At 46.4% G+C, this 27,750-nt stretch overlaps 1 protein-coding gene across 2 annotated transcripts in view; it reads right to left on the bottom strand.

Annotated features, from left to right (window-relative positions):
• The window catches only part of LOC135056166 (protoheme IX farnesyltransferase, mitochondrial), a 316,437-nt gene that overhangs the window by 9,249 nt on the left and 279,438 nt on the right, over nucleotides 1–27,750 (bottom strand). For both annotated transcript variants that reach the window (XM_063961020.1, XM_063961019.1), the window contains exon 6: nucleotides 7,284–7,516. In XM_063961020.1, the coding sequence (XP_063817090.1) occupies nucleotides 7,284–7,516 (233 nt within the window). The remainder of the gene's footprint in view (nucleotides 1–7,283; nucleotides 7,517–27,750) is intronic.

Below are 27,750 nucleotides of genomic sequence, written 5' to 3'. Positions count from 1 at the left end.
TAAAGTTTATTTTAGGGTAATTTAAGGAAATTTTTATTTCCACTCCAATAATGAATGTAGTTATTAGACCAATTAGGCTAATTGAAAACTTCCAATTGCCTAATTAGTCATTAGGGGTGTCCAATGGCTTCTGAAGAGGTCTTTGATATTTTTAACTTAACATAGGAATTTAAACTTTTTATAGACCTATTCTGGGCTGTGAGAAAAAAGTTGCAGTAACTCCTACAGAAATTACCACGACTGATTATCTAGCCACAATTGAATAGGAAAAACCTTGCGGCTGCGGGGAAAACCCAGCACCACAAGGTTTTTCAAAATTTCGCCAGCAATTGGATAAGACACAAAGTCTTTTTAAAAAGAGGAGGTGTCATGGGCATGTTATGGGAGTGCCATGAGCATGTTTGAGCATGTGGCTATGATCTCTTCCGCAGCACTGCAGTCACAGTGGCCATATCTTAAGAAAGTTACAAGGGAGACAGTGCAAAGCTTGGGCTGCTCGTGGAGTCGTTGTTCCAACCTACACTATGTAATGGTGGAGAGATTGGATCTCCCAGCGCACTTAAGAATTGCTCAGGTATGCAAAGTGGCTGCTGCAGGGTTTGCGAAGTCCATCACGCGCTAGTGCACAAGGGTAACACTTAAACAGGTATTCGCATATTTTCACACTTGAGAATCTGTGAGAAATCGCAGTGGATCATGATCTACTTGCACCTATGAATCAGGCCCTAAGTGAGAGTTAGATATATTGTGTCAGCATTTAACATTTAAAATATAATTTCTGCCACTAATTGTAAGTCATAGTGGTCAGTACAATTAACTTGCTCCCGCATGCGAGCAGGGTGACTTGCCGTTGCAATGGTGTACAATTGCTGGCAGAACTGACCCCCTCACAGCCATTTCTCGCCCCAGATTTGTGGGTTATTGTATGCGAATCTGGCTGCATATAGCCACACTTACTTGTGTGGGGAGGGGAAGTGGTGTAGCTAATATGGATCTATCTAATCCATGCTGACCCACGTTCTTATTGGCATAGTGAGCTACTGGCCTTAGTGAAGAAATGCCAGCAGTGGAGAGGAGGGTAGGGAGAGGGGCAGGAATAAAGCCACCATGACAGTAAGACCTCAAGAAGGTACAAGAACAGCGACTGATGTCAGGCGAGCAAGTTATACAGGAAGAAGTGGTGACATTCTGAACCAGAAATGAGCTTGCTACATTAGTAAGTTTGTGCTTAAGGGATCAGGAGGCCGACGCTGGGAACCTGACAGCCAGAATCCCGGCAGCAAGCACAGCGTGTCCCCTAGCGGGCTTGCTACGCTCGCCATACTTCAGGAACGGTGGCAACCCCCCTCGGTTGTTGGCGTGGACCACTACCCAAGTGGGAATACCGGGATTTGGTCGGGATTCCGACCGCCGGCATTTCTCCGGCTGTCGGGATTCCGGCGTCGGTGTCTTGACTGCCGGGATCCTGACAGCTGGTAATTTAACCGCATACAGTGCTTAACTGTATTACTTAACAAATATAATAGTTTAAGATTTATGAAATGAATTGTATATAAAGGTGTGTTTTGCCTTAGCAATTTGATATAACTTGACTTGTAAAACTGGGTGCTTCAACACAAGTGAAGGGGGCAAATTTGTTGAGTGCTTATGGACAGATAACAGGATTTTAATACCTACCAGTAAATCCTTTTCTATAAGTCCGTAGAGGATGTTGGGGACACCAAAAGAACCATAGGATATAGACGGATCCGCAGGAGACATGGGCACTTTAAGACTTTCAAAGGGAGCGTGACCTGGCTCCTCCCTCTATATCCCTCCCCAGACTCCGTTTGGAACTGTGCCCGGAGAGATGGACATTTTGAGGAAAGGAATTAACAACAAGGTGAGCATCATACCAGCTCACGCCATAAACATGCCGAATAACATGGCATTCAACTGAACACATGCCAACGGACATGAACAAAATTCAGCAACAAGCTGAAGAAACCATAAACACAACCTGTGTGTAACCAGAACTAAACTGCAGATACAGTACGCACTGGGACGGGCGCCCAACATCCTCTACGGACTTATAGAAAAGGATTTACCGGTAGGTATTAAAATCCTGTTTTCTATTACGTCCTTGAGGATGTTGGGGACACCAAAAGAACCATGGGATTATGCCAAAGCTCTATAACGGGCGGGAGAGTGCGGATGACTCTGCAGCACCGATTGACCAAACTTTAGGTCTTCATCGGCCAAGGTATCAAACTTGTAAAACTTAGCAAACGTGTTTGACCCCGACCAAGTAGCAGCTCTGCAAAGTTGTAATGCCGAGACACCCCGGGCAGCCGCCCAGGACAAGCCCACCTTCCTAGTGGAATGGGCTTTTACCGATTTAGGTAACGGCAAACTTTCAGTGGAATGAGCCTGCTGAATCATGTGACATATCCAGCGGGCAATGGTCTGCTTGGAAGCAGGATACCCAAGTTTATTGGGAGCATATAGCACAAACAGAGACTCTGTTTTTCTAACTGGAGCCGTTCTGGCAACGTAAATTTTCAAAGCTCTGATGACATCCAGAGACTTTTCCTCAGCCAAAGTGCCAGTAGCCACTGGCACCACAATAGGTTGGTTAATATGAAAAGAGGAAACCACCTTTGGCAGAAATTGTTGCTGAGTTCTCAATTCTGCCCTATCTTCATGGAAGATCAAATAAGGGCTCTTGTGAGACAAGGCCGCCAATTCAGACACCCACCTTGCGGATGCCAATGCTGACAAAATGACAACCTTCCAAGTGAGGAATTTCAACTCCACTTTACTTAAAGGTTCAAACCAATGTGATTTTAGGAATGTCAAAACCACATTAAGATCCCAAGGTGCCACAGGTGGCACAAAAGGAGGTTGGATGTGCAGGACCCCTTTTACAAAGGTCTGCACCTCAGGAAGTGAGGCCAATTGTTTCTGGAAGAAAAATGACAAAGCAGAAATCTGCACTTTTATGGAGCCTAACTTAAGGCCCGCATCCACTCCATTTTGTAGAAAATGGAGAAAACGTCCAAGGTCAAACGTCTCCACTGGAGCTTTCTTGGACTCGCACCAGGAAATATATTTCCTCCAAATACGGTGATAGTGTTTCGACGTCACACCCTTCCTAGTAAGGATAAGACTGGGGATGACTTCATCGGGAATACCCTTACGGCCTAAAATCTGGCGTTCAACCGCCATGCCGTCAAACGTAGCCGCTGTAAGTCTTGATAGACGAACAGCCCCTGCCGCAGCAGATCCTCACGAAGAGGAAGAGGCAATGGATCTTCGATTAACAACTCCTGAAGATCCGGGTACCAAATTCTCCTTGGCCAGTCTGGAACTACAAGGAGCGCTTGAATCTGTGATTTTCTTAGGATTCTCAAAACCTTTGGAATTAGAGGAAGCGGAGGGAAAACGTACACCGACGGATACACCCAAGGTGACGTCAGTGCATCCACTGCCGCCGCCTGAGGGTCCCTGGACCGGGAACAATACTTTAGTAGTTTTTTGTTGTGGCGGGACGCCATCATGTCTATGTGGGGAACCCCCCATAGATTTGTTAGTAGGGAGAAGACCTCCTGATGGAGGCTCCACTCTCCTGGATATAATCGTGTCTGCTGAGGAAGTCTGCTTCCCAGTTGTCCACTCCCGGAAGGAAAATTGCCGACAGAGCGCTTACCCGAGTCTCTGCCCAGCGAAGAATCCTTGTGGCTTCTGCCATTGCTGTTCTGCTCTTTGTGCCGCCTTGGCGGTTTATGTATGCTACTGCTGTCACATTGTCCGATTGGATCAGGACAGGCCGGTTTCGAAGAAGATGCTCCGCTTGTAAAAGGCCATTGTAAATGGCCCTCAACTCCAGCACGTTTATGTGAAGAAGAGTTTCCTGACTTGACCATCTTCCTTGGAAGGTCATCCCTTGTGTGACTGCTCCCCAACCCCGGAGACTTGCATCCGTGGTCACTAGGATCCAGTCTTGGATCCCGAATCTGCGTCCTTCTAAGAGGTGAGAGCTGTGTAGCCACCACAGGAGTGAGATTCTGGTGTTGGGGGATAGAACTATCCTCCGGTGCATATGAAGGTGGGATCCGGACCACTTGTCCAACAGGTCCCACTGAAACACTCTGGCATGGAACCTCCTGAATTGGAGGGCCTCGTATGCCGCCACCATCTTCCCCAGCAATCGAATGCATTGATGAATGGAGACAGTTGGTGGTTTCAGAATGAGTTTTACCAAACTCTGAATTTCCAGTGCTTTCTCCGGAGGGAGGAACACTCTCAGCTGGACCGTGTCCAGAATCATACCCAAAAATGCCAACCGGGTTGTTGGAATTAAGTGTGATTTCGGCAGGTTCAAGAGCCAGCCGTTCTGCTGTAGAAGCGACAGAGACAGTGCAATGTCCTGTACCAGTTTTTCATTGGACCTCGCCATTATCAGGAGATCGTCCAAGTACGGGATAATTGTAACTCCTCTTTTTCTGAGGAGAACCATCATTTCAACCATGACTTTTGTGAAAATCCTCGGAGCTGTGGCCAGGCCAAACGGCAACGTCTGAAATTGGTAATGAGTATCCTGGATTGCAAACCGGAGATAACTCTGATGAGGGGGATAAATGGGAACATGAAGGTAGGCATCCTTTATGTCCAAAGACACCATGAATTCCCCCTCCTCCGGCTTCGGCAGTACAAATAGGCTTGAATAAAACCCTTCCCTTTGTTGTGCCCGGGGACCGGGATCACAACCTGATTTTGACATAATTTTTGTATTGCTCCACAGACTAGAACTCTGTCTGGAAGCGAAACTGGTAAGGGTGATTTGAAAAAACGGCAAGGGGGAACGTCTTGGAATTCCAGTTTGTACCCTTGGGTCACAATTTGTAACACCCAAGGGTCCAGGTCCGAGCGAACCCAAACCTGACTGAAAAGCCTTAGACGTGCCCCCACCGGTGCGGTCTCCTGTAAGGGAGACCCGGCGTCATGCGGTGGATTTGGTGGAAGCCGGGGAGGACTTCTGCTCTTGTGAACTCGAGGAGGCGGAAGTTCTCTTGCCCCTTCCTCTACCTCTGGTAGCGAGGAAGTAGTTACCTCGGCCTTTTCTATATTTATTGGGCCGAAAGGACTGCATTTGATAGTGCGGTTTCTTCTGTTGCGCAGGAGCATTAGGTAAATAAGTAGATTTACCCGCTGTGGCCGCTGATACTAAATTAGTAAGGCCGTCACCAAACAGTTCCCCACCCTTAAAGGGAAGGGACTCCATATTTTTCTTGGAATCAGCATCAGCATTCCATTGATGAGTCCATAGCGCACGCCTAGCCGCAATTGACATAGCATTAGCCTTATCCCCAAGGAGGCCAGCATCTCTTGCAGCCTCCTTCAAGTACGCAGCCGCGTCCCTGATATAACCAAGCGTCACTAGGATGCTATTCCTATCCAGAGTATCTAAATCCGCAGATAAACTTTCAGCCCATTTTTCAATGGCGCTACTAACCCACGCTGACGCAATAAGCGGTCTAAGCTGCGTCCCCGTGGTAGTAAAAATAGCTTTTAAAGTAGCCTCCTGCTTACGATCAGCCGGCTCCTTAAGAGTCGTCGACTGAGCCGCAGGGCGCGCTACCTGTTTAGACAAGCGTGCTAGGGCTTTGTCTACTGTGGGTGGTATTTCCCACTTATCCCTATCCGCTGCGGGAAAGGGGTATGCCACCTTGATCCTATTAGGAATGAGAAATTTCTTATCAGGTGTATTCCAAATGCCATCAAAAAGGTCATTTAGTTCAAAACAAGGAGGAAAAGAAACAGAGCGTCTCTTTTCTTTGTAAATAAGGACCCTCGTTTCTGGTGTAAAGGGGTCCTCGTCAATACGTAATATGTCTTTGACAGCCACAATCATATATTGAATACTCTTAGCCAATTTTAGGATCTAATCTAGAATCAGCATAATCGGCACCGGTATCAGAGTCCGTGTCGGTATCTGAGTCATCTAATTGGTCAACACCACGTTTTTGTGACCCTTGTAATAAAGCGTCATCTACTGATCTCTTCCAAATCTGCAGATGAGAGTCAGATTCAGTAAACTTTTGATTTAATAAAGTAACATTAGCATTTAAAGCAGTTAACCAATCAGCAGTCGGCGGTGCCAACAGGACCCCCAAACATTTTGGTGTCCCCAATAAATTATCCCCCTGAGAGGAAAATTCTGCCTCAGACATGTTGTCTCCCTAACAGCACCCAAAAGAAAGCCTGTGAGGGAACAAAAGGAAAGGAGCCAGCTCACACCCGAGCGCCAAAGTGCAGGTCTGAAAAACACCCTCAAGTGTCACAGAGCTGCAGCGCTATAATATGTATGTAAATAATCTGCCCCCCCCCCCTCGTTTTATAGCCCCTGGTACTTGATGCTGTGAGGAAGGACCAGCGCTGCTGCTTGGAGCAGGAAATGGTGCAGAGTGAGCCTGGAGGAAGAAGCCCCGCCCCCAACATGGCGCGTTTCTTCCCGCTTATTTTTACATGTTTATCCTGGCGGGGGTTTGCGGGCAGTGCCAGGGCACTGTACAGATATGCCAGCCTTATTTATTAGGTATTTTCAGCTCCCCAAGGCCGCCCCCCCCCCCCAGCGCCCTGCACCCAGCGGTGTGGACAGTCCGGGAACCTGGCTCGCACTGAGCAAATCACGTTGCGCGGTACCTCTATATGCCGTCTTTGTTGAAGAGGAGATGTCTTTTTCTCACATACTCACCTGTCTTCTGACTTCTGGCTTGAAGAGGGGGGACGGCAAGCTGTGGGAGCGAGCATCCAGGAGAGCCCGGCGTTCATCTCCCCTCAGGAGCTGAAGGCATCCTGTCAGCAGCAGCAGAGCCCTGAAACTCATTAGAAGTGGGTCTAGACTGCTCTCTCCTCTTTCCCACGAAGCAGGGAGTCTGTAGTCAGCAGATCTCCCCAAAATAAAAAACCTAACATTAAGTCTTTTCAGAGAAACTCTAAGAGCTCCCCCAAGTGCCTCCATCTCGCAGGGCACATTTTCTAAAGTGAGCCTGGGGAGGGATATAGAGGGAGGAGCCAGGTCACGCCCCCTTTGAAAGTCTTAAAGTGCCCATGTCTCCTGCGGATCCGTCTATATCCCATGATTCTTTTGGTGTACCCAACATCCTCAAGGACGTAATAGAAAGGTGGATTGTATTTAACAGGATCTGACCTGAGGAAAACACATCTAAATAACAGTCAAGCCTTGGTTCCAAATAGCCTCCAACAATTACTGAACAATGCATTTCTTAAAAGTTACTCACCTGCATCCAGGCTGCCAGTTGCTGCGGTCCAGCCCATTATTGGTGGGATAGCACCCACCACGGAACCCACCCAGGTATTGGTGATGCTGAGCCGTTTCATAGGGGTGTAACAGCAGGTGTAAAGGAAGATATTGAAAGCACCCAGGGCCCCGGTCAGAGGATTGACAGCGAAGGTCAGCAATGAGATCCCAGGGATTGCGCAGGCTGCAGCAAAGGACACTGCCAAGAGAGGACTGCAGAGAGAGAGGAACAGTACATATTTTTACCTGTCCACACAGTAACTGGGACCAAGCTTTACTACAAGAATACATATATGAACTAGGAAGTTTATAGTTACCAATGAACTATAATCAACTAAACCCATTTTGCACATTTGAATACTAGTAGTGTTTACAATGGTTAAGAGTGGCAGGGGAGCCGGAGAGGAACTGTGCCCTAGACAATAACACAGGATCAAATTTCTTCAATCCATTAGAATCCCTTTTACAAATAAACTATAATTAAGAATATATCCATTTGTGGTAACAGTATGGTTTAACTCATTCTAGTTTCAACCTGGGCACACACAAAAACTGTGGTTATTAATCTTCTACATAGAAAGCCCTGTCAATGCTTATGAGCGTACACTTTACAAGTAGCATAACTCCAAAACAATCCTATTTTAGAGGGCAGCTCCTGTATAAAGAGTCTGTTTGACTTTACGGAGTTTAGGTATTTGTCCTGCAGACAACAGTATATCCCCCTTCTGTTTCCTTCCTTCTCCTCCACAGTGGTCATGGCTGTAAGCAATGCGTTCAGTATGATTTACCGACGGACACAATACCGACTGTCATAATCCCGACAGCCATAGACTGACAGTCGAAATACCGATGCGGTATTATGACCGTCAGTATTGTGTCCATCTGTAAATCAACTGCTATCAGTAAGCAACAACCTGCCTTCCTGTGCTTTTGTCTGGGACTATAGGTACTAGTTCCTGTAATGACAGCATTCTGTCATTACAGTAGTCAGAGATGATTAGGACATCACATCAGAAACCTCTGTCAGGGAGCTATAATGGGCGGGAATTGGAGCTAGAGGTTCCCAGAAGATGTACTGTAGAGGAGGTAAGTGAGGCAGGTAACAGGGTAGGCAGCGCAGATTCCATCTCTGATTTAAAACAGCATCACAAATAGATGAGAGGGACTCCATGACCACAGGGTTAAACAGAATTCCCAACCTCAAAAAATGTGTGAAGCAAAAATAAGGATAAATTAGACACAGACAATGGGGGCGATTGTGAGTGGAACAAATGCATCTCACTATTTAGAAAAAAACGTACATGTCTCTGAATTGTAAAAACGAGTTTTATGGTAAGAACTTACCGTTGTTAAAACTCTTTCTGCGAGGTACACTGGGCTCCACAAGGATGGACAATGGGGTGTAGAGTAGGATCTTGATCCGAGGCACCAACAGGCTCAAAGCTTTGACTGTTCCCAGAATGCACAGCACCGCCTCCTCTATAACCCTGCCTCCCTGCACAGGAGCTCAGTTTTTAATTAACCAGTCCAATGCAGTAGCAGGAAAAGAGATGACAACAGTTAGTAGCCACATACACCACACTCTCACGACAGGAGAAGTGTCAGCGGCTAATGCCATACCAACCCAAAGAAGCTAAGTGCGTCAGGGTGGGCGCCTTGTGGAGCCCAGTGTATCTCGCAGAAAGTTTTAACAACGGTAAGTTCTTACCATAAAACTCGTTTTCTGCTGCGGGGTACACTGGTCTCCACAAGTATGGACAATGGGGAGGTCCTAAAGCAGTTCCTTATGGGAGGGGATGCACTGTAGCGGGCACAAGAACCCGGCGTCCAAAGGAAGCATCCTGAGAAGCAGCAGTATCGAAGGCATAGAACCTTATGAGCGTGCTCCCGGAGGACCACGTAGCCGCCTTGCACAATTGGTCAAGGGTCGCACCACGTTGGGCCGCCCAAGAAGGTCCAACAGACCGAGTAAAATGGGCCGTAATGTGAGCAGGAGCTGACAGACCAGCCTTCACATAAGCATGTGCCATCACCATTCTAATCCACCGGGCCAGGGTCTGCTTGTGAGCAGGCCAGCCACGTTTGTGAAATCCAAACAAAACAAAGAGAATCAGATTTTCGAATAGAAGCAGTTCTCTTCACATAGATACGGAGAGTCCGTACCACATCCAAAGACCGCTCTTTGGGAGACAAATCAGGAGAGACAAAGGCCGGAACCACAATCTCATGGTTAAGGTGGAACGAGGACACCACCTTCGGTAAATAACCGGGACGAGTCCGAAGTACCGCCCGGTCACTGTGAAAAATCAGATATGGGGAACTACAGGAAAGGGCACCCAAATCCGACACTCTTCTAGCCGAGGCAATAGCTAGCAAGAACACCACCTTAAGGGAAAGCCACTTAAGGTCAGCTGAACCAAAGGGTTCAAACGGAGGCTCCTGCAACGCCTCCAAACCACCGACAAGTCCCAAGGAGCCACAGGCGGGACATAGGGAGGTTGGATATGCAACACACCCTGAGTGAACATCAAGTAAAGTCACAATTTTCCTCTGAAACCACACCGACAAGGCAGAAATATGAACCTTGAGGGAGGCCAGATGCAGGCCTAAATCCAGGCCCTGTTGCAGAAAAGCCAAAAGTTTGGCTGTACTAAACTTGGAAGCGTCATAATTGTTAGATGCGCCCCAAACAAAGTAGGAATGCCAGACCCTATGGTAAATTCGAGCAGAAGCCGGTTTCCGGGCCCGCAACATAGTTTTAATGACCTCTTCAGAAAAACCCTTAGCCCTCAAGACGGAAGCTTCAAGAGCCACGCCGTCAAAGACAGCCGGGCTAGGTCCTGGTAGACACAGGGGCCCTGAACGAGGAGGTCTGGGCGTTGTGGAAGTAGAATTGGACGCTCTGACGATAGGCCCTGCAGGTCTGAGAACCAGTGCCGTCTGGGCCACGCTAGAGCTACGAGAAGCAGAATTCCTCTTTCTTGCTTGAACTTCCGAATTACCCTGGGCAGGAGTGACACCAGAGGGAACACGTACGGCAGCCGAAACCTCCACGGCACCGCCAGCGCATCCACGAATGCTGCTAAAGGATCCCTTGTCCTTGCTCCGAAGACCAGAACCTTGTGATTGTGTCGAGACGCCATCAGATCTACGTCTGGAAGGTCCCACTTTTCCACTAGGAGTTGAAACACTTCTAGATGGAGGCCCCACTCGCCGGCATGCACGTCCTGACGACTGAGAAAGTCCGCTTCCCAATTCAGGACACCCGGAATGAAGATTGCCGATATGGCCGGTAGATGGCGTTCCGCCCAATGTAGAATCCGTGAGACTTCCTTCATTGCTAAACGACTTAGAGTGCCGCCTTGATGATTTATGTAAGCCACTGTGGTGGCGTTGTCCGACTGCACTTGAACAGGACGGTTCTGAATTAAATGCTGGGCCAGGTTCAATGCATTGAAGACCGCCCGCAATTCCAGAATGTTGATCGAGAGGAGAGATTCCTCCTTGGTCCACCGACCCTGAAGGGAGTGTTGCTCCAGCACCGCGCCCCAACCTCTTAGACTGGCATCTGTCGTCAAAAGGACCCAGTTGGATATCCAGAAGGGACGGCCCCTGCACAATTGTTGGTCCTGGAGCCACCAGAGCAGCGACAGACGGACCTCCGGAGTCTATGAGATCATTTGAGACCTGATCCGGTGAGGCAGGCCGTCTCACTTGGCTAGAATTAGCCTCTGGAGGGGGCGAGAATGGAATTGAGCATACTCCACCATGTCGAATTCTGATACCATGAGGCCCAGCACCTGCACTGCCGAATGTATCGACACTTGCGGACGAGAAAGGAAGCAACGAATCCTGTCCTGAAGCTTCAGGACCTTCTCCAGACACAAGAACAACCTCTGGTTGTGAGTGTCCAATAGTGCTCCCAGATGCACCATGCTCTGAGCAGGAATCAGGGAGGATTTCTTCCAGTTGATGAGCCACCCGTGGGCTTGTAGAAACCGGACCGTCATATCCAGATGACGAAGGAGAAGTTCTGGGGAATTTGCCAGGATTAACAAGTCGTCCAGATACGGCAGTATCCTGACCCCTTGACGGCGGAGTACCACCGTCATCACCGCAATTACTTTGGTGAAGACTCGCGGAGCCGTTGTTAAACCAAAAGGTAACGCCCGAAACTGGTAATGGAGGTTGCCAATCGCAAACCTCAGGTATTGCTGATGTGACACTGCTATAGGAATATGCAGGTAAGCATCCTGTATGTCCAGGGAGACCATGTAGTCCCAAGGCTCTAAGGCCAGAACTATAGAGCGAAGGGTTTCCATACGGAATTTGGAAACCTTCACAAACCTGTTCAATGCCTTGAGGTTGAGAATGGGCCGGGAGGACCCATTCGGTTTCGGGACTATAAACAGCATAGTACCCCCTGCCCCTCTGCTTAAGAGGCACCTGTACTACGACTCCTGTATCCAGGAGGGTCTGTACCACGAATGTAGAGTGTTAGCCTTTGTCTGGTCCGACGGGACATCTGTCTGGCAAAATCGATGAGGGGGTCGGTTTTTGAAGGCTATGGCGTAACCTCGAGTGACGACTTCCCGTACCCAGGCATCTGAAGTGGTTTTCAACCATTCCTGGGTATACCCTAGAAGCCGATCCCCCAGGGGGAGGCCCGCCCCGTCATGCGGCAGGCTTATCGGTCTTGGAAGCTGGCTGACGGGCCGCCCAGGCTCTTTTTGGCTTCACCTTACCAGGTTTGGAAGTGCGGACCTGCTTGTTGTACGCCTGACCTTTTGCTTTACCTGAAGGACGAAAGGAAGTACCTTTAGCCTTTGACACAGAAGGAGCGGTACTTGGCAGACAGGCAGTTTTGGCAGTAGCTAAGTCAGCCACTATCTTATTTAAGTCCTCCCCAAACAGAATATCTCCTTTGAAAGGGAGTACCTCCAGGGTTTTTCTAGAGTCCAGATCCACAGACCAGGATCTCAGCCACAATATCCGGCGAGCCAGGACTGACGTTGTAGAGGCCTTGGCTGCTAGGATACCGGCATCAGAAGCCGCCTCTTTAATATAACGAGAAGCTGTGACAATATATGACAAGCATTGTCTAGCATGGTCAGAAGAGATATCAGCTTCTAACTCTTTTAGAGACGTGACGGTAGTGACAGGCAGAGCTGAGGAAACCACCATCCTAGCCACATGTGAGTCCACTGGAGGAGGCGTTTCCCAATTCTTAGACAGCTCTGGCGCGAGGGGATAGCGAGCCAGCATCTTCTTTTGAGGCACAAACTTCGTACCCGGGTTTTTCCAGGGTTCCTGACGTATATCCACTAGGTGATCAGAGTGAGGTAAAACTTGTTTAACCACCTTCTGACGCTTGAACCTATCAGGTTTCTTAGGAGGGACGGATGGCTCGGGATCATCCGTAATCTGTAGAATAAACTTAATAGCCTCCAAAAGATCAGGAACATCCACATGTGAACCACCCTCCCCATCAGCCGTATCCGAGTCAGAACCTGTGGGGTCAGTGTAAGTGCCGTCTTCATCAGACGAGGTGTCAGTGACAGCAGTGGATTGTGAGGAGACAAGCGCTCGCTTAGAGGACCCCTTGGACTTAGGCGAGCGATGGTCAGACTTTTTTAGTAGTCAGGGACTGGTTCAACTTCTTCAATTGAGCAGATAAATCGTCCGCCCACGGCGGGTTAGCTGCAGGGACCACATACGGTTGTACCGACATCGGGGGTCCCATAGGGGGTGTTAGTTTATGAACTAGCGTATGCAGAAGGGTAGAAAAAGCGGCCCACGGTGGGTCATTATGTGCCTCCGTTGCCACAGACCCACTGGGGGGCAAGGAGCCCCCAGAACCAGAGCCCACAGCTGCTATATTCTCCTCATAGTGATCTGTGGCGTCAGCAACACCGGCAGTGTGTTCAGCCCCAGAACCATTACCCTCAGAAGCAGACATGATATAACTTGCTGTAGCAGGTAACATAGTACAATTGGTAGCAGCACAATACCTCGTACCCAAACCCCTGCGCAGTGTAGTCAGCACAAGCAGGGATACAGGAGAGATATGGTGACTAAAATCACAGCGAAAAATACGTATTAGAGTATATCTTTGTGAAAAACCTATATTAATATAAAACCTGACGCACCAAGCCCCCTCAGGTTATAGAATATAGGGATAGCAAGTTGAGTGAAAGACACTAAATGGACACCACTCAGCTATCAAATGCACACACAGATAGTCACAGTTTGTACAATGCAGAGGTTATTACTAACAATAATACTGCACTGGACTAGCTTATTTATATATATATATATATATATATATATATATATATATATATATAGCTATATAGGCAATAGATATAACACTACACAGTAAGAACTGGATGTATATCACAGGGTAATTGTACTAGAAAACCCTGACTAAATGCACTCTTTCTTAACTAGCACTGACTGAAAAGGCAGGTAGAATACTTAAGTGTCATGTAAAGTCACAGCACTGACAACAAGGCGGCTTTACACAGGAGGATTTGCCCAAGCAGTCCCAGGAACAGTGAGCTGAGGAATAATGGCGCATAGACACTGACAGGGAGTGAGGGAGAGACAGAGATGCAGCTCCAGGGCGGGAACATTTGCGGGAAATGGCACCCTGGGGCTGGGGGAGGGGCTTTAGGTCTAAGCCTTATCCCCCGGCTGGCAAAACCACCGGGTACTGCGGGCTCTTAGTAAACTGGTTTTGAGATAAAACCTGACCTGCGCCCATGCCCTGGTGATCTAGTGGGATCGCTTGTACTGCCACAGTGTCCACTGCCAGCGCACGCGGCCCGCCTCCCACTGACCGCGCCTGATCGCGATAAAGACCGGATCCCGCAAGCGGGACCCACTCACCACCTCCCAAAGCGCGGCCACGCGATCCTGGAGAGCCCCAGCCGTGTGTGTCTAACGTGAAGATAACTGGAGCCTCCGCTGTAGGTATCCGGCAATCAAGGCTCGGGAGTGTACAGCGCCGCTGGGGAGAGCTGGAGCTGCAGCAGTGAATGTCTCCTGACATTTACCACCGCTGCTGCCCTTGAAGTCTTCACTTTTTCTTCATAAAAAAAGCTCTTCTTAGGGCTGCCTGGAGCAGCCCCTCTGTTAAGTGCCTGCTTACTGCAGCACCAACTACAAAACTGAGCTCCTGTGCAGGGAGGCGGGGTTATAGAGGAGGCGGCGCTGTGCATTCTGGGAACAGTCAAAGCTTTGAGCCTGTTGGTGCCTCGGATCAAGATCCTACTCTACACCCCATTATCCATCCTTGTAGAGCCCAGTGTACCCCGCAGCAGAAATATGGGTTTCCCATGTACTGCACAATACGTTTGACGCCACAAGGAGCTGCCTGTGTGTCACACCTTATGCAGACACTAATGTGAAGTATGTGTATCTGGATGGCAACTGACAAGAGGAATCACACAGCAGAACAGCTATTTCTGATGGAAGTGTCATGGGTGTACCATAAGCCCCGTGTGATTGAGGCTGGCAGATCTCTTGCACTTAGTATGGGGCTGGCACAAGTGGCAATACTAATGATGACTGCTGCATCAGCAAACACTAGAACAGTGGGCAGGGTAGGCTTGCACTTTCAGATGGATGGAGTTGTTACTTGTCGCATTACCATATGAAAGCAAGTACAATCCAGCAGCCATAGGGAAAAGTGGCCTCAAAAGAGTCCGAATCAGGCCACCTAATGCGTCCATGTTCCTTTCCCACTTCCCAGAACTAGAAACCAAACCTGTCCCTCCAAACCTGTGAGGGCTGAAAAGGGGTATGAGGACCATAAATGTAAGACCACAGCAAGATGTGTACAAAGACAGACCCATGTGCAAAATAAGCATATCTGATCAATGAAACCCAGCACAGACATTAAGGACCCTTTAGCGTTTAGACTGTAACCTCTCATTCGCACTCTTCCCTCATCTGCTTATCCTTCTCTTACTTATCCCATCATTTCCACCCCACTAACTACCACAGCGCCTAACCAATTGGGTTCTGCCGCCATGATGCTTATTGGGTATTATGACCGCTGATGCAGCTATGGTTTATAAACCTTGTCCACATCCTGTAATGTTCTGTACTGGAAGTCACTTTTTTCTTGTTCTGGTCATACCGTTTTAGTTTTGTACTTTGTAAGGTGCTGTGGACCCTTTGTGGCGTCCTATAAAATAATGAACAACACCAATACGACTACATGCAGGTGAATCAACAAAATGAAAGACAGTGTTGCTCACCCCTGATATCATGAACTGAAGGACTTGTTAAACTCATGGACACTTATTCAGATCCTATAACTGGTTTGTATTTCCATGGGCTACACACTAGGCTAGTTGTAATGAGGCCATATTGATTCCCTGGCCAGTGGTTTCATTGGAGTGGGTTGGCTTATTCTGTCCCCTGGGTGAATGTTGCAGGCTCCACCCCCCGTATGTGCTTTATATGATCAAGTTGGTACTATACTGCATATTGGACATTAACGATGTGAAGAGAGTATATTGTAAATGTTCCATCTAAACAGGTGATCTGCAAATAAGAGTTCGAAGCGTAATCATTGGAGAACCCGAACATTGAAGAGCTGCATTGAGAACCTGCTGTTCTAAGTATCACCTCACAACTGACTTTTAATCAGTTTCCATGAGTGTCCTTGTAGGTTCATTAGTGTATTTACTCTATATGTGCCATTACAGTATATATGTACACTTAACATTGTAGAGGCAGCTATTTTGTGAAATGAATCAGTATTCATTACAATTCAGTATATACATTTCAATTTTGACTTATTGTCACCAGTTATATTAAACTAAAAGTGCTGCATTGTATATATGTACAGCCGACAGAATGGTTACCATGGTGAATGACAGGTGCTCTAGCTCACAATTTAGTCCCCTTATTGACTTATTCATATTCAATGAAGAGAGCACAGTACACACACATTGTAATATGTATCTTGCAAATCACTATTATTGGGGGGGGTGCCAAGCAGTACAAGGATCACTGGATGAATGTATCAGTACTTTTTGCTGCAGTTAGGAAAATTATCCAATCGTTCTAGTTCATTACCCTGCAGTCATTATTGGTGATGCGGAGTTTGCAGAGATGGGGGTTTCAATAAACAAACATCCATTCATTAATTGCAGCCTCAAGGAAGTTTTGGAAATGTGCTTTATTAATTCACTAATGTGTGCTTGTGATTAACTGTTTCACAAACACCTTTCTGCCATGTAGAATTCACATCTCTTTCCTGTGAATTTCTGTCCTTCCCCTACCCTGCTCCAGAATGTGTGGTGTTACCCAGCTGCTTTCAGGTCAGAATCTGTGCTCAGAGATGGAGGTATCTTTTCTAATGTGAAGTCTTTGAGCTGTGGCTCTCTAGCTCAGAATTGCTCATATGAACTGTGACCTGTAACATAAGGAGTTTGCCCTGGGCTCAAAGACACCTTTAATGTAACACCTGCTCTCACTCACTGGCTCCCATACTCAGATTAAATGTTACTCCAGTCCACTGCATGTCAGCCTGACGGATCTGTAAAGCCATTACATTGGCAATCGCACTGATCACCTTTGAGAGCAACGTCTGTCAGATTACTACACAACAAAGTAACATTTTAGAAATTCTAGTACTTAAAAGATTGATTCTGTTTTAGCTAGTACATGAATGTGTTATTAATGAATATTAATCATGCAAAAAAAGACATCAAGGGATGTGTCCAACTTTGTCATCACAAAAAGTGCAAAACAGCTGGCAAGTTATTCATTTTGTTGTGATGAGAATATTTCATTCATAAACATAGGAAAACAAATATCAATACAGCCATCCAAGTAAGGGGCCCTACACACTGGCCGACCCGCCGCCGAGCTGCCCGACGGCGGAAACAGCCGACGAGCGACCCGGCGGCGGGGGGGCAGTGACGGGGGGAGTGAAGTTTCTTCACTCCCCCCGTCACGCGGCTCCATTGAAGTGCAGGCAAATATGTACGAGATCGTCCATATTGGCCTGCATGCACAGCCGACGGGGGACCAGCGATGAACGAGCGCGGGGCCGCGCATCGTTCATCGCTGGAGCCTCCACACTGAAAGATATGAACGAGTTCTCGTTCATTTATGAACGAGATCGTTCATATCTTTCAAAAAATCGGCATGTGTGTAGGGCCTATAAGTAGTCTGGCCTGGCGTCAGCTCTCTAGTTATGCCAGCAAAATTAATAGAACCAATGACAGAAAAAAATGTGTGCAGTGTCAACATGTACAGTTTTGGGGGACACAATGGGCTCAGTGAAAAAATGAGCATGGATGGATATTTATAAAATATTATCTAGAATTACACACAAAACAAGAGACCTAGGATGTACTAAGCCTGGTAGAGAGATAAAGTATTAGCCAAACAACACCTAACTGCCATGTTACAGGCTGTGTTTGAAAAATGGCAGTTATGAGCTGATTGGTTGGTACTTTATCTCTCTCCTCTTCATCTCCCTTGAAGTCTTAGTACATATCCTCCCTAGTACTATGTATGTGTACGCGTACATAGAATTTCTAGCAGGGAAACACTTTGGTCATGTCTGTAGCATTCTCTGAGCCGACAGTCTCATGTAACAAACCGTCTCTGCTATGCCTCTAACATGGAAGCTAACAGAGCACCATTGCGGAAGAATGCTGAAAGTAGGAGACCCATCCTGCACGACCAGCTGCATCACGAAGCTCAGAGAGATGTGCAGTCTGGACCACTTTACAGGTTGAAATTCAATGTATTTACAAATTAAATTCTGCTGCAAAGTATCTTATCGCCGCATATACAGTACTTAATGCAATCATTTTATTATAGTTATGTATAGTAGGGAGTTTCACTGTGATAAGCAGAAGAAAGCGAAATAAAAAAAAAAAGATAAACAATGGTTATAATTTCAATTTCCATTTTAATTAAAAGCTGTTTGCAAATCTTTCTGGTTCGATATGTATAGCTAATTAAAATAAAAGTAACAGTGGGGGCCGGTGGGATGAAGTGGGTTCTGTAGGGACCTCATACAGATGGAGATATTTCTACTGGTTTGTAACAAATATTAATCACAAACTTTACAAGCAATAAAGAGATGCTATCAGCCGCTAATTCCAACATCACACAGTTCTATATCATTTGGAACTAGACAGGCTGATGATTTCCCTGTTATCGGAAAGCGGGGCCTTTACAGCTTCATTAAAGGCTGGACATCTATCACAGAGATAAAAGTGGACTTTTCCTTAAAATCTATTCGGTGCTGGTATAGAGGGTCCAAATGCATAACACAGAAAAGGCAGAACAATGGATATATCACAGGCTGGATCTTCTTCTGGCTATATAATATCTACCCTTACTAATATATATGTTCAGGTGTGATTACAGCACCCTTGTGCATAGTTTGCTGCAAAGTCTTTCTAAAACTACAGGCATGATATACGGGGCTACAGGATTGGTACCTGGTGGCATCTGCACCCTTTTAGTTACACCAATGTTCTATAAGAGCGGACTGACTGCAGATCGTTTGCAGAGGTTATTCTAATTTCTAGAGATTTTGCCGTCAATGACAGATTCCAGAACTGCATATTTCCTAAATAAGTTCCACGTATGAGTGGTAAAATAATTCATACAAATGACAGATGGATGGGGCGAGTGTCAAAGGTTATACAGAACTATTGCTAGATAAGACGCAATTGGCACTTTGTGAAATATATACCTTTCTACCCACTCCAATACAAATAATAAGAATTTACTTACCGATAATTCTATTTCTCGGAGTCCGTAGTGGATGCTGGGGTTCCTGAAAGGACCATGGGGGATAGCGGCTCCGCAGGAGACAGGGCACAAAAAGTAAAGCTTTAGGATCAGGAGGTGTGCACTGGCTCCTCCCCCTATGACCCTCCTCCAAGCCTCAGTTAGGATACTGTGCCCGGACGAGCGTACACAATAAGGAAGGATTTTGAATCCCGGGTAAGACTCATACCAGCCACACCAATCACACCGTACAACTTGTGATCTGAACCCAGTTAACAGTATGATAACAGCGGAGCCTCTGAAAAGATGGCTCACAACAATAATAACCCGATTTTTGTAACTATGTACAAGTATTGCAGATAATCCGCACTTGGGATGGGTGCCCAGCATCCACTACGGACTCCGAGAAATAGAATTATCGGTAAGTAAATTCTTATTTTCTCTATCGTCCTAGTGGATGCTGGGGTTCCTGAAAGGACCATGGGGATAATACCAAAGCTCCCAAACGGGCGGGAGAGTGCGGATGACTCTGCAGCACCGAATGAGAGAACTCCAGGTCCTCCTTAGCCAGGGTATCAAATTTGTAGGATTTTACCAACGTGTTTGCCCCTGACTAAATAGCCGCTCGGCAAAGTTGTAAAGCCGAGACCCCTCGGGCAGCCGCCCAAGATAAGCCCACCTTCCTTGTGGAATGGGCATTTACATATTTTGGCTGTGGCAGGCCTGCCACAGAATGTGCAAGCTGAATTGTATTACACATCCAACTAGCAATAGTCTGCTTAGAAGCAAGAGCACCCAGTTTGTTGGGTGCATACAGGATAACAGCAAGTCAGTTTTCCTGACTCCAGCCGTCCTGGAACCTATATTTACATGGCCCTGACAACATCTAGCAACCTGGAGTCCTCCAAGTCCCTAGTAGGCGCAAGGCACCAAAATAAGCTGGTTCAGGTGAAACACTGACACCACCTTAGGGAGAGAACTGGGGACGAGTCCGCAGCTCTGCCCTGTCCAAATGGACAACCAGATATGGGCTTTTTTGAGAAAAAAACCACCAATTTGACACTCGCCTGGTCCAGGCCAGGGCCAAGAGCATGGTCACTTTTCATGTGAGATGCTTCAAATCCACAGATTTGACTGGTTTTAAACCAATGTGATTTGAGGAATCACAGAACTACGTTGAGATCCCACAGTGCCACTGGAGGCACAAAAGGGGGTTGTATATGCAATACTCCCTTGACAAACTTCTGGACTCCAGGAACTGAAGCCACTTCTTTCTGGAAGAAAATCGACAGGGCCGAAATTTGAACCTTAATGGACCCCAATTTGAGGCCCATAGACACTCCTGTTTGCAGGAAATGCAGGAATCGACCGAGTTGAAATTTCTTCGTGGGGCCTTTCTGGCCTCACACCACGCAACATATTTTTGCCACATGTGGTGATAATGTTGTGCGGTCACCTCCTTTCTGGCTTTGACCAGGGTAGGAATGACCTCTTCCGGAATGCCTTTTTCCCTTAGGATCCGGCGTTCCACCGCCATGCCGTCAAACGCAGCTGCGGTAAGTCTTGGAACAGACATGGTACTTGCTGAAACAAGTTCCTTCTTAGCGGCAGAGGCCATAAGTCCTCTGTGAGCATCTCTTGAAGTTCCGGGTACCAAGTCCTTCTTGGCCAATCCGGAGCCATGAGTATAGTTCTTACTCCTCTACGTCTTATAAGTCTCAGTACCTTAGGTATGAGAAGCAGAGGATGGAACACATACACCGACTGGTACATCCATGGTGTTACCAGAACGTCCACAGCTATTGCCTGAGGGTCTCTTAACCTGGCGCAATACCTGTCCCGTTTTTTGTTCAGACGGGACGCCATCATGTCCACCTTTGGTATTTCCCAACGGTTTACAATCATGTGGAAAACTTCCCGATGAAGTTTCCACTCTGCCGGGTGGAGGTCGTGCCTGCTGAGGAAGTCTGCTTCCCAGTTTCCATTCCCGGAATGAAACACTGCTGACAGTGCTATCACATGATTTTCCGCCCAGCGAAAAGTCCTTGCAGTTTTTGGCATTGCCCTCCTGCTTCTTGTGCCGCCCTGTCTATTTACGTGGGCGACTGCCGTGATGTTTTTCCCACTGGATCAATACCGGCTGACCTTGAAGCAGAGGTCTTGCTAAGCTTAGAGTATTATAAATTTACCCTTAGCTCCAGTATATTTATGTGGAGAAAAGTCTCCAGACTTGATCACACTCCCTGGAAATTTTTTCCTTGTGTGACTGCTCCCCAGCCTCTCGGGCTGGCCTCCGTGGTCACCAGCATCCAATCCTGAATGCCGAATCTGCGGCCCTCTAGAAGATGAGCACTCTGTAACCACCACAGGAGAGACACCCTTGTCCTTGGATATAAGGTTATCCGCTGATGCATCTGAAGATGCGATCCGGACCATTTGTCCAGCAGATCCCACTAAAAAATTCTTGCGTGAAATCTGCCGAATGGAATTGCTTCGTAGGAAGTCACCATCTTTACCAGGACCCTTGTGCAATGATGCACTGATTTTAGGAGGTTCCTGACTAGCTCGGATAACTCCCTGGCTTTCTCTTCCGGGAGAAACACCTTTTTCTGGACTGTGTCCAGAATCATCCCTAGGCACAGCAGACTTGTCGTCGGGATCAGCTGCGATTTTGGAATATTTAGAATCCACCCGTGCTGTTGTAGCAGTATCCGAGATAGTGCTACTCCGACCTCCAACTGTTCCCTGGACTTTGCCCTTATCAGGAGATCGTCCAAGTAAGGGATAATTAAGACGCCTTTTCTTCGAAGAAGAGTCATCATTTCGGCCATTACCTTGGTAAAGACCCGGGGTGCCGTGGACAATCCAAACGGCAGCGTCTGAAACTGATAGTGACAGTTCTGTACCACGAACCTGAGGTACCCTTAGTGAGAAGGGCAAATTTTGGACATGGAGGTAAGCATCCCTGATGTCTCGGGACACTATATAGTCCCCTTCTTCCTGGTTCGTTATCACTGCTCTGAGTGACTCCATCTTGATTTGAACCTTTGTAAGTGTTCAAATTTTTTTAGATTTAGAATAGGTCTCACCTAGCCTTCTGGCTTCAGTACCACAATATAATGTGGAATAATACCCCTTTTCTTGTTGTAGGAGGGGTAATTTGATTATCACCTGCTGGGAATACAGCTTGTGAATTGTTTCCCATACTGCCTCCTTGTCGGAGGGAGACCTTGGTAAACCAGACTTCAGGAGCCTGCGAAGGGGAAACGTCTCGACATTCCAATCTGTACCCCTGGGATACTACATGTAGGATCCAGGGGTCCTGTACGGTCCCAGCGTCATGCTGAGAGCTTGGCAGAAGCGGTGGAACGCTTCTGTTCCTGGGAATGGGCTGCCTGCTGCAGTCTTCTTCCCTTTCCTCTATCCCTGGGCAGATATGACTCTTATAGGGACGAAAGGACTGAGGCTGAAAAGACGGTGTCTTTTTCTGCAGAGATGTGACTTAGGGTAAAAACGGTGGATTTTCCAGCAGTTGCCGTGGCCACCAGGTCCGATGGACCGACCCCAAATAACTCCTCTTCCTTTATACGGCAATACACCTTTGTGCCGTTTGGAATCTGCATCACCTGACCACTGTCGTGTCCATAAACATCTTCTGGCAGATATGGACATCGCACTTACTCTTGATGCCAGAGTGCAAATATCCCTCTGTGCATCTCGCATATATAGAAAATGCACTATAGTCAATAAAATACTGTCCCTGTCAAGGGTATCAATATTTTTAGTCAGGGAATCCGACCAAGCCACCCCAGCTCTGCACATCCAGGCTGAGGCGATCGCTGGTCGCAGTATAACACCAGTATGTGTGTATATACTTTTTATGATATTTTCCAGCCTCCTGTCAGCTGGCTCCTTGAGGACGGCCCTATCTATAGACGGTACCGCCACTTGTTTTGATAAGAGTGTGAGCGCCTTATCCACCCTAAGGGGTGTTTCCCAACGCGCCCTAACTTCTGGCGGGAAAGGGTATACCGCCCATAATTTTCTATCGGGGGGAACCCACGCATCATCACACACTTCATTTAATTTATCTGATTCAGGAAAAACTACGGTAGTTTTTTCACATCCCACATAATACCCTCTTTTGTGGTACTTGTAGTATCAGAAATATGTAACACCTCCTTCATTGCCCTTAACGTGTGGCCCTAATAAGGAATACGTTTGTTTATTCACCGTCGACACTGGATTCAGTGTCCGTGTCTGTGTCGACCGACTAACGTAAACGGGCGTTTTAAAACCCCTGACGGTGTTTCTGAGACGTCTGGACCGGTACTAATTGTTTGTCGGCCGTCTCATGTCGTCAACCGACCTTGCAGCGTGTTGACATTATCACGTAATTCCCTAAATAAGCCATCCATTCCGGTGTCGACTCCCTAGAGAGTGACATCACCATTACAGGCAATTGCTCCGCCTCCTCACCAACATCGTCCTCATACATGTCGACACACACGTACCGACACACAGCACACACACAGGGAATGCTCTGATAGAGGACAGGACCCACTAGCCCTTTGGAGAGACAGAGGGAGAGTTTGCCAGCACACACCAAAAACGCTATAATTATATAGGGACAACCTTATATAAGTGTTTTCCCTTATAGCATCTTTTATATATTTCTAACGCCAAATTAGTGCCCCCCCTCTCTGTTTTAACCCTGTTTCTGTAGTGCAGTGCAGGGGAGAGCCTGGGAGCCTTCCCTCCAGCCTTTCTGTGAGGGAAAATGGCGCTGTGTGCTGAGGAGATAGGCCCCGCCCCTTTTTCGGCGGGCTCGTCTCCCGCTCTTTAATGGATTCTGGCAGGGGTTAAATATCTCCATATAGCCCCCGGAGGCTATATGTGAGGTATTTTTAGCCAAAAAAGGTTTTCATTTGCCTCCCAGGGCGCCCCCCTCCCAGCGCCCTGCACCCTCAGTGACTGCCGTGTGAAGTGTGCTGAGAGGAAATGGCGCACAGCTGCAGTGCTGTGCGCTACCTTAAGAAGACTGAGGAGTCTTCTGCCGCCGATTCTGGACCTCTTCTCGTTTCAGCATCTGCAAGGGGGCCGGCGGCGAGGCTCCGGTGACCATCCAGGCTGTACCTGTGATCGTCCCTCTGGAGCTAATGTCCAGTAGCCAAAGAAGCCAATCCATCCTGCACGCAGGTGAGTTCACTTCTTCTCCCCTAAGTCCCTCGTTGCAGTGATCCTGTTGCCAGCAGGACTCACTGTAAAATAAAAAACCTAAGCTAAACTTTTCTAAGCAGCTCTTTAGGAGAGCCACCTAGATTGCACCCTTCTCGGCCGGGCACAAAAATCTAACTGAGGCTTGGAGGAGGGTCATAGGGGGAGGAGCCAGTGCACACCACCTGATCCTAAAGCTTTACTTTTTGTGCCCTGTCTCCTGCGGAGCCGCTATCCCCCATGGTCCTTTCAGGAACCCCAGCATCCACTAGGACGATAGAGAAAAGGGGTATTTTACTAAATTGGATTCTGGATATAATTATTATATCAACTGCCTCTTCATACAGAATATAAAACACATACTGAGAACTGTATAAGTGCTTACAGAATGAAGGAAGTGGCACCATAAGGACATAATGCCACTTCCCATGTCCCTAAACTTGGTGCGGGAAGAGCCTTGGTTCTATACTTGTGACTAATAGCACAGGGCCACCATTGCTGTTCTTATGCACATGCCAGCTTTTCTAGCCCTTTATGTCATTCTCTATAGCTGTTCTTACTCCGTATGTATGGTATAATGCACAGTGCCATATCTTGCTGTATGCAGGGTATAATTCTGTATCTCTATTTCATTGTACTAACAGTTAAGGCTTATAGATAATGAGAATGTCAAATATTTGCAGAGCTCACACCATGTCACCAACTCGTGGCGAGTAACCTAACTGTGTACTATGGGTAGTCTCAGTATCTTTAAAACAAAAACCAAACAAACAAACAAACAAACAAACAAACATCATGTACTATATTTTGTATCAGATCACTAGTTGCTTTGGGGAGGCCACTAAAAGAAAAAAAGCTGCTTTTGCTGGAATTGTTACAGGGTCCAGGGGAAAGACAGTGCTGGGAGACATTGGTGGAATTAGATCCTTAATAAGAACCGCATTTAGAGGACAATGTAGTTGGCTGTGCACAGAGCAGGAACTGTATATTAGTGCAGTCTGCAGTGCGGATCCACAGTCCTATACTGCTCTCCTTCTGTGTTGAATAATGGCTACAATCTATTTTCTATACTTACCTTTAAAGAAAGTGAAAATATAAAAGAAAAATCTCTGGCACATAAACTATAATAATATACATGAAAACCTCAGAAGTCAGAAGAAGCCATTGTCATTAGCAACATAACATTTCACATTATTTCAGTCATGTTTTTGTTGTACAAACATCCTAAGGGTACAGTATCTAGTTAATAATTCTTCTAAGTTATGATGAGACAGCCCTATGCTTTGCTAACACATAGGTAATAGAACTGATTTACCACTGAAATATTGTTCAATTTGCTTAAAAGTGATTTGTCTTTTGAAGATGAAAAGCAAAAGACATGACCTATGGCTGCCAGGAAACTTGAGAAGTCACTTATCTGATGTTTATTTATACTGGTGTGAATAGACAATTACTTCTGTTGAATGCTTACATTCTCATAGTGGTGGCGGTCTCATTCTAAAATGAATAAATAGTGATGTCACTGGCTCCCAGGGACTGGATAGGCTGCCTCCTCATGGACTTGACCCAAGAGACCACTACTAATACGGGAAATGAGGCGCACACCATTCATTCATATGTATCAGTGGTGTTCAACGCTAGTCATCAAGTAACCCCCTCCACCATCACCAGGTCATGTTTTGTGGATATAGCTAATCATACACAGGTGAGTCGATCTCTTTTCTGGGTCAGTACTTATCCCACCTGCTGCTACATAAACATGACCTCCTGGTTGCACTTAAGGGCTAGAGCTGAAGACCTCTGACATATATGATGGCGGTACTGTTCATACACTTCCATAATGTAGTCAGTAGCTTCACGGATTGGTTTTCCAAGGCTGAGCAGCAGCACAAATGCCCCAGTTCACCATAAGCAATAGTTTTAACCAATAATCAGTCTATCAATTCAATGCCTCATGCCTCAGTGATGTCACTAACCTCCAGCTAACTAATTGGCTGCATTCTCATAAATGTAATTTTATTATCATTAGCACACACATATTCCGCAGTGCTAACAAACAATATTTGGCCATTCACATCAGTAACAACCCCAACTGAGTTTACAATCTATGATCCCTATCACATGTACACACATACACATTATGATTAATTTTGGTCAGATAAGATACCAGTATGTGGGAGGAAACCCACACAAGCACAAGGAGAATATACAAACTCAACATAGTTAGGGCTGTGGTGGGAATCAAACCCATGAGTCAGTGCTGTGAGGCAGTAACACTAAGCATACTGGCTTAGCCCACAAAATGGCTGCTCACAGGTGCATTTTAAAAGTGTATATAAAGGAAGATTATTATACAAGGTACCAAAATTAAAGGCATTTTTTCCTTAGTCAAAGTATAAAATCAATCCCAAGGCACATTTCTGTTACCTAGTTCTATTCAGTTGTGCTAAACACGAAGAATTGTGATACAGGTTGAGTATCCCATATCCAAATATTCCGAAATACGGAATATTCCGAAATACGGACTTTTTTGAGTGAAAGTGAGATAGTGAAAACTTTGTTTTTTGATGGCTCAATGTACACAAACTATGTTTAATACACAAAGTTATTAAAAATATTGTATTAAATGACTTTCAGGCTGTGTGTATAAGGTGTATATGAAACATAAATGAATTGTGTGACTGTAGACACACTTTGTTTGATGCACAAAATTATAAAAAATATTGGCTAAAATTACCTTCAGGCTGTGTGTATAAGGTATATATGATACATAAATGTATTCTGTGCTTAGATTTAGGTCCCATTGCCATGATATCTCATTATGGTATGCAATTATTCCAAACTACGGAAAAATCCCATATCCAAAATACCTCCGGTCCCAAGCATTTTGGATAAGGGATACTCAACCTGTATAAAAAAAAAAAAAAAAAAAAAAAAGATAAATTCACAGATTTTCCTTTCTTTAATGATCCAGGTGCCGTGTCTCAATTAACAAGGATCATTAGCTGTCCGCAATGAGTGATCTACAGCCCTGCTCTCCATCCAGCCGTCAGCACAGTAATACATCTCCCTCTGATCTGATGGATACCCTGGCGCCCTGTTTACAAACCAAGTACCCTTCTGTGTCACTGGCTGGAGGTCAGCTGCTGTCCACAAGGGGTCATAAAGTGAACAGGATGGACAATTCCAGGTCTCTGCATATTTTAGATGGATGATAAAACTCCCTTAGGCATTTTGAATGTTGAGCTGCTTTTAGGATCAAATCTTCTGAGTATGTATGATGAGTTAATAACCCCAAAGGCAGCTGAAATGAGCCACTATAGATGTTCCCTGGCCTCACATCTCCTTGCAGGGGCACTCATCTCTTCCTAACAACATTCTAAGATCATTTATTGTCATGCATCTTCTAAAAATAAAGTGTCTCTAAAATTGTTACAGACCAAAGAAAATAA

This window comes from Pseudophryne corroboree, chromosome 3, assembly GCF_028390025.1.
Source record: "Pseudophryne corroboree isolate aPseCor3 chromosome 3, aPseCor3.hap2, whole genome shotgun sequence".
NCBI lineage: Eukaryota > Metazoa > Chordata > Amphibia > Anura > Myobatrachidae > Pseudophryne > Pseudophryne corroboree.
Note: the sequence above shows the minus strand (reverse complement) of the source record. Positions and strands in the feature narration are given on the sequence as shown.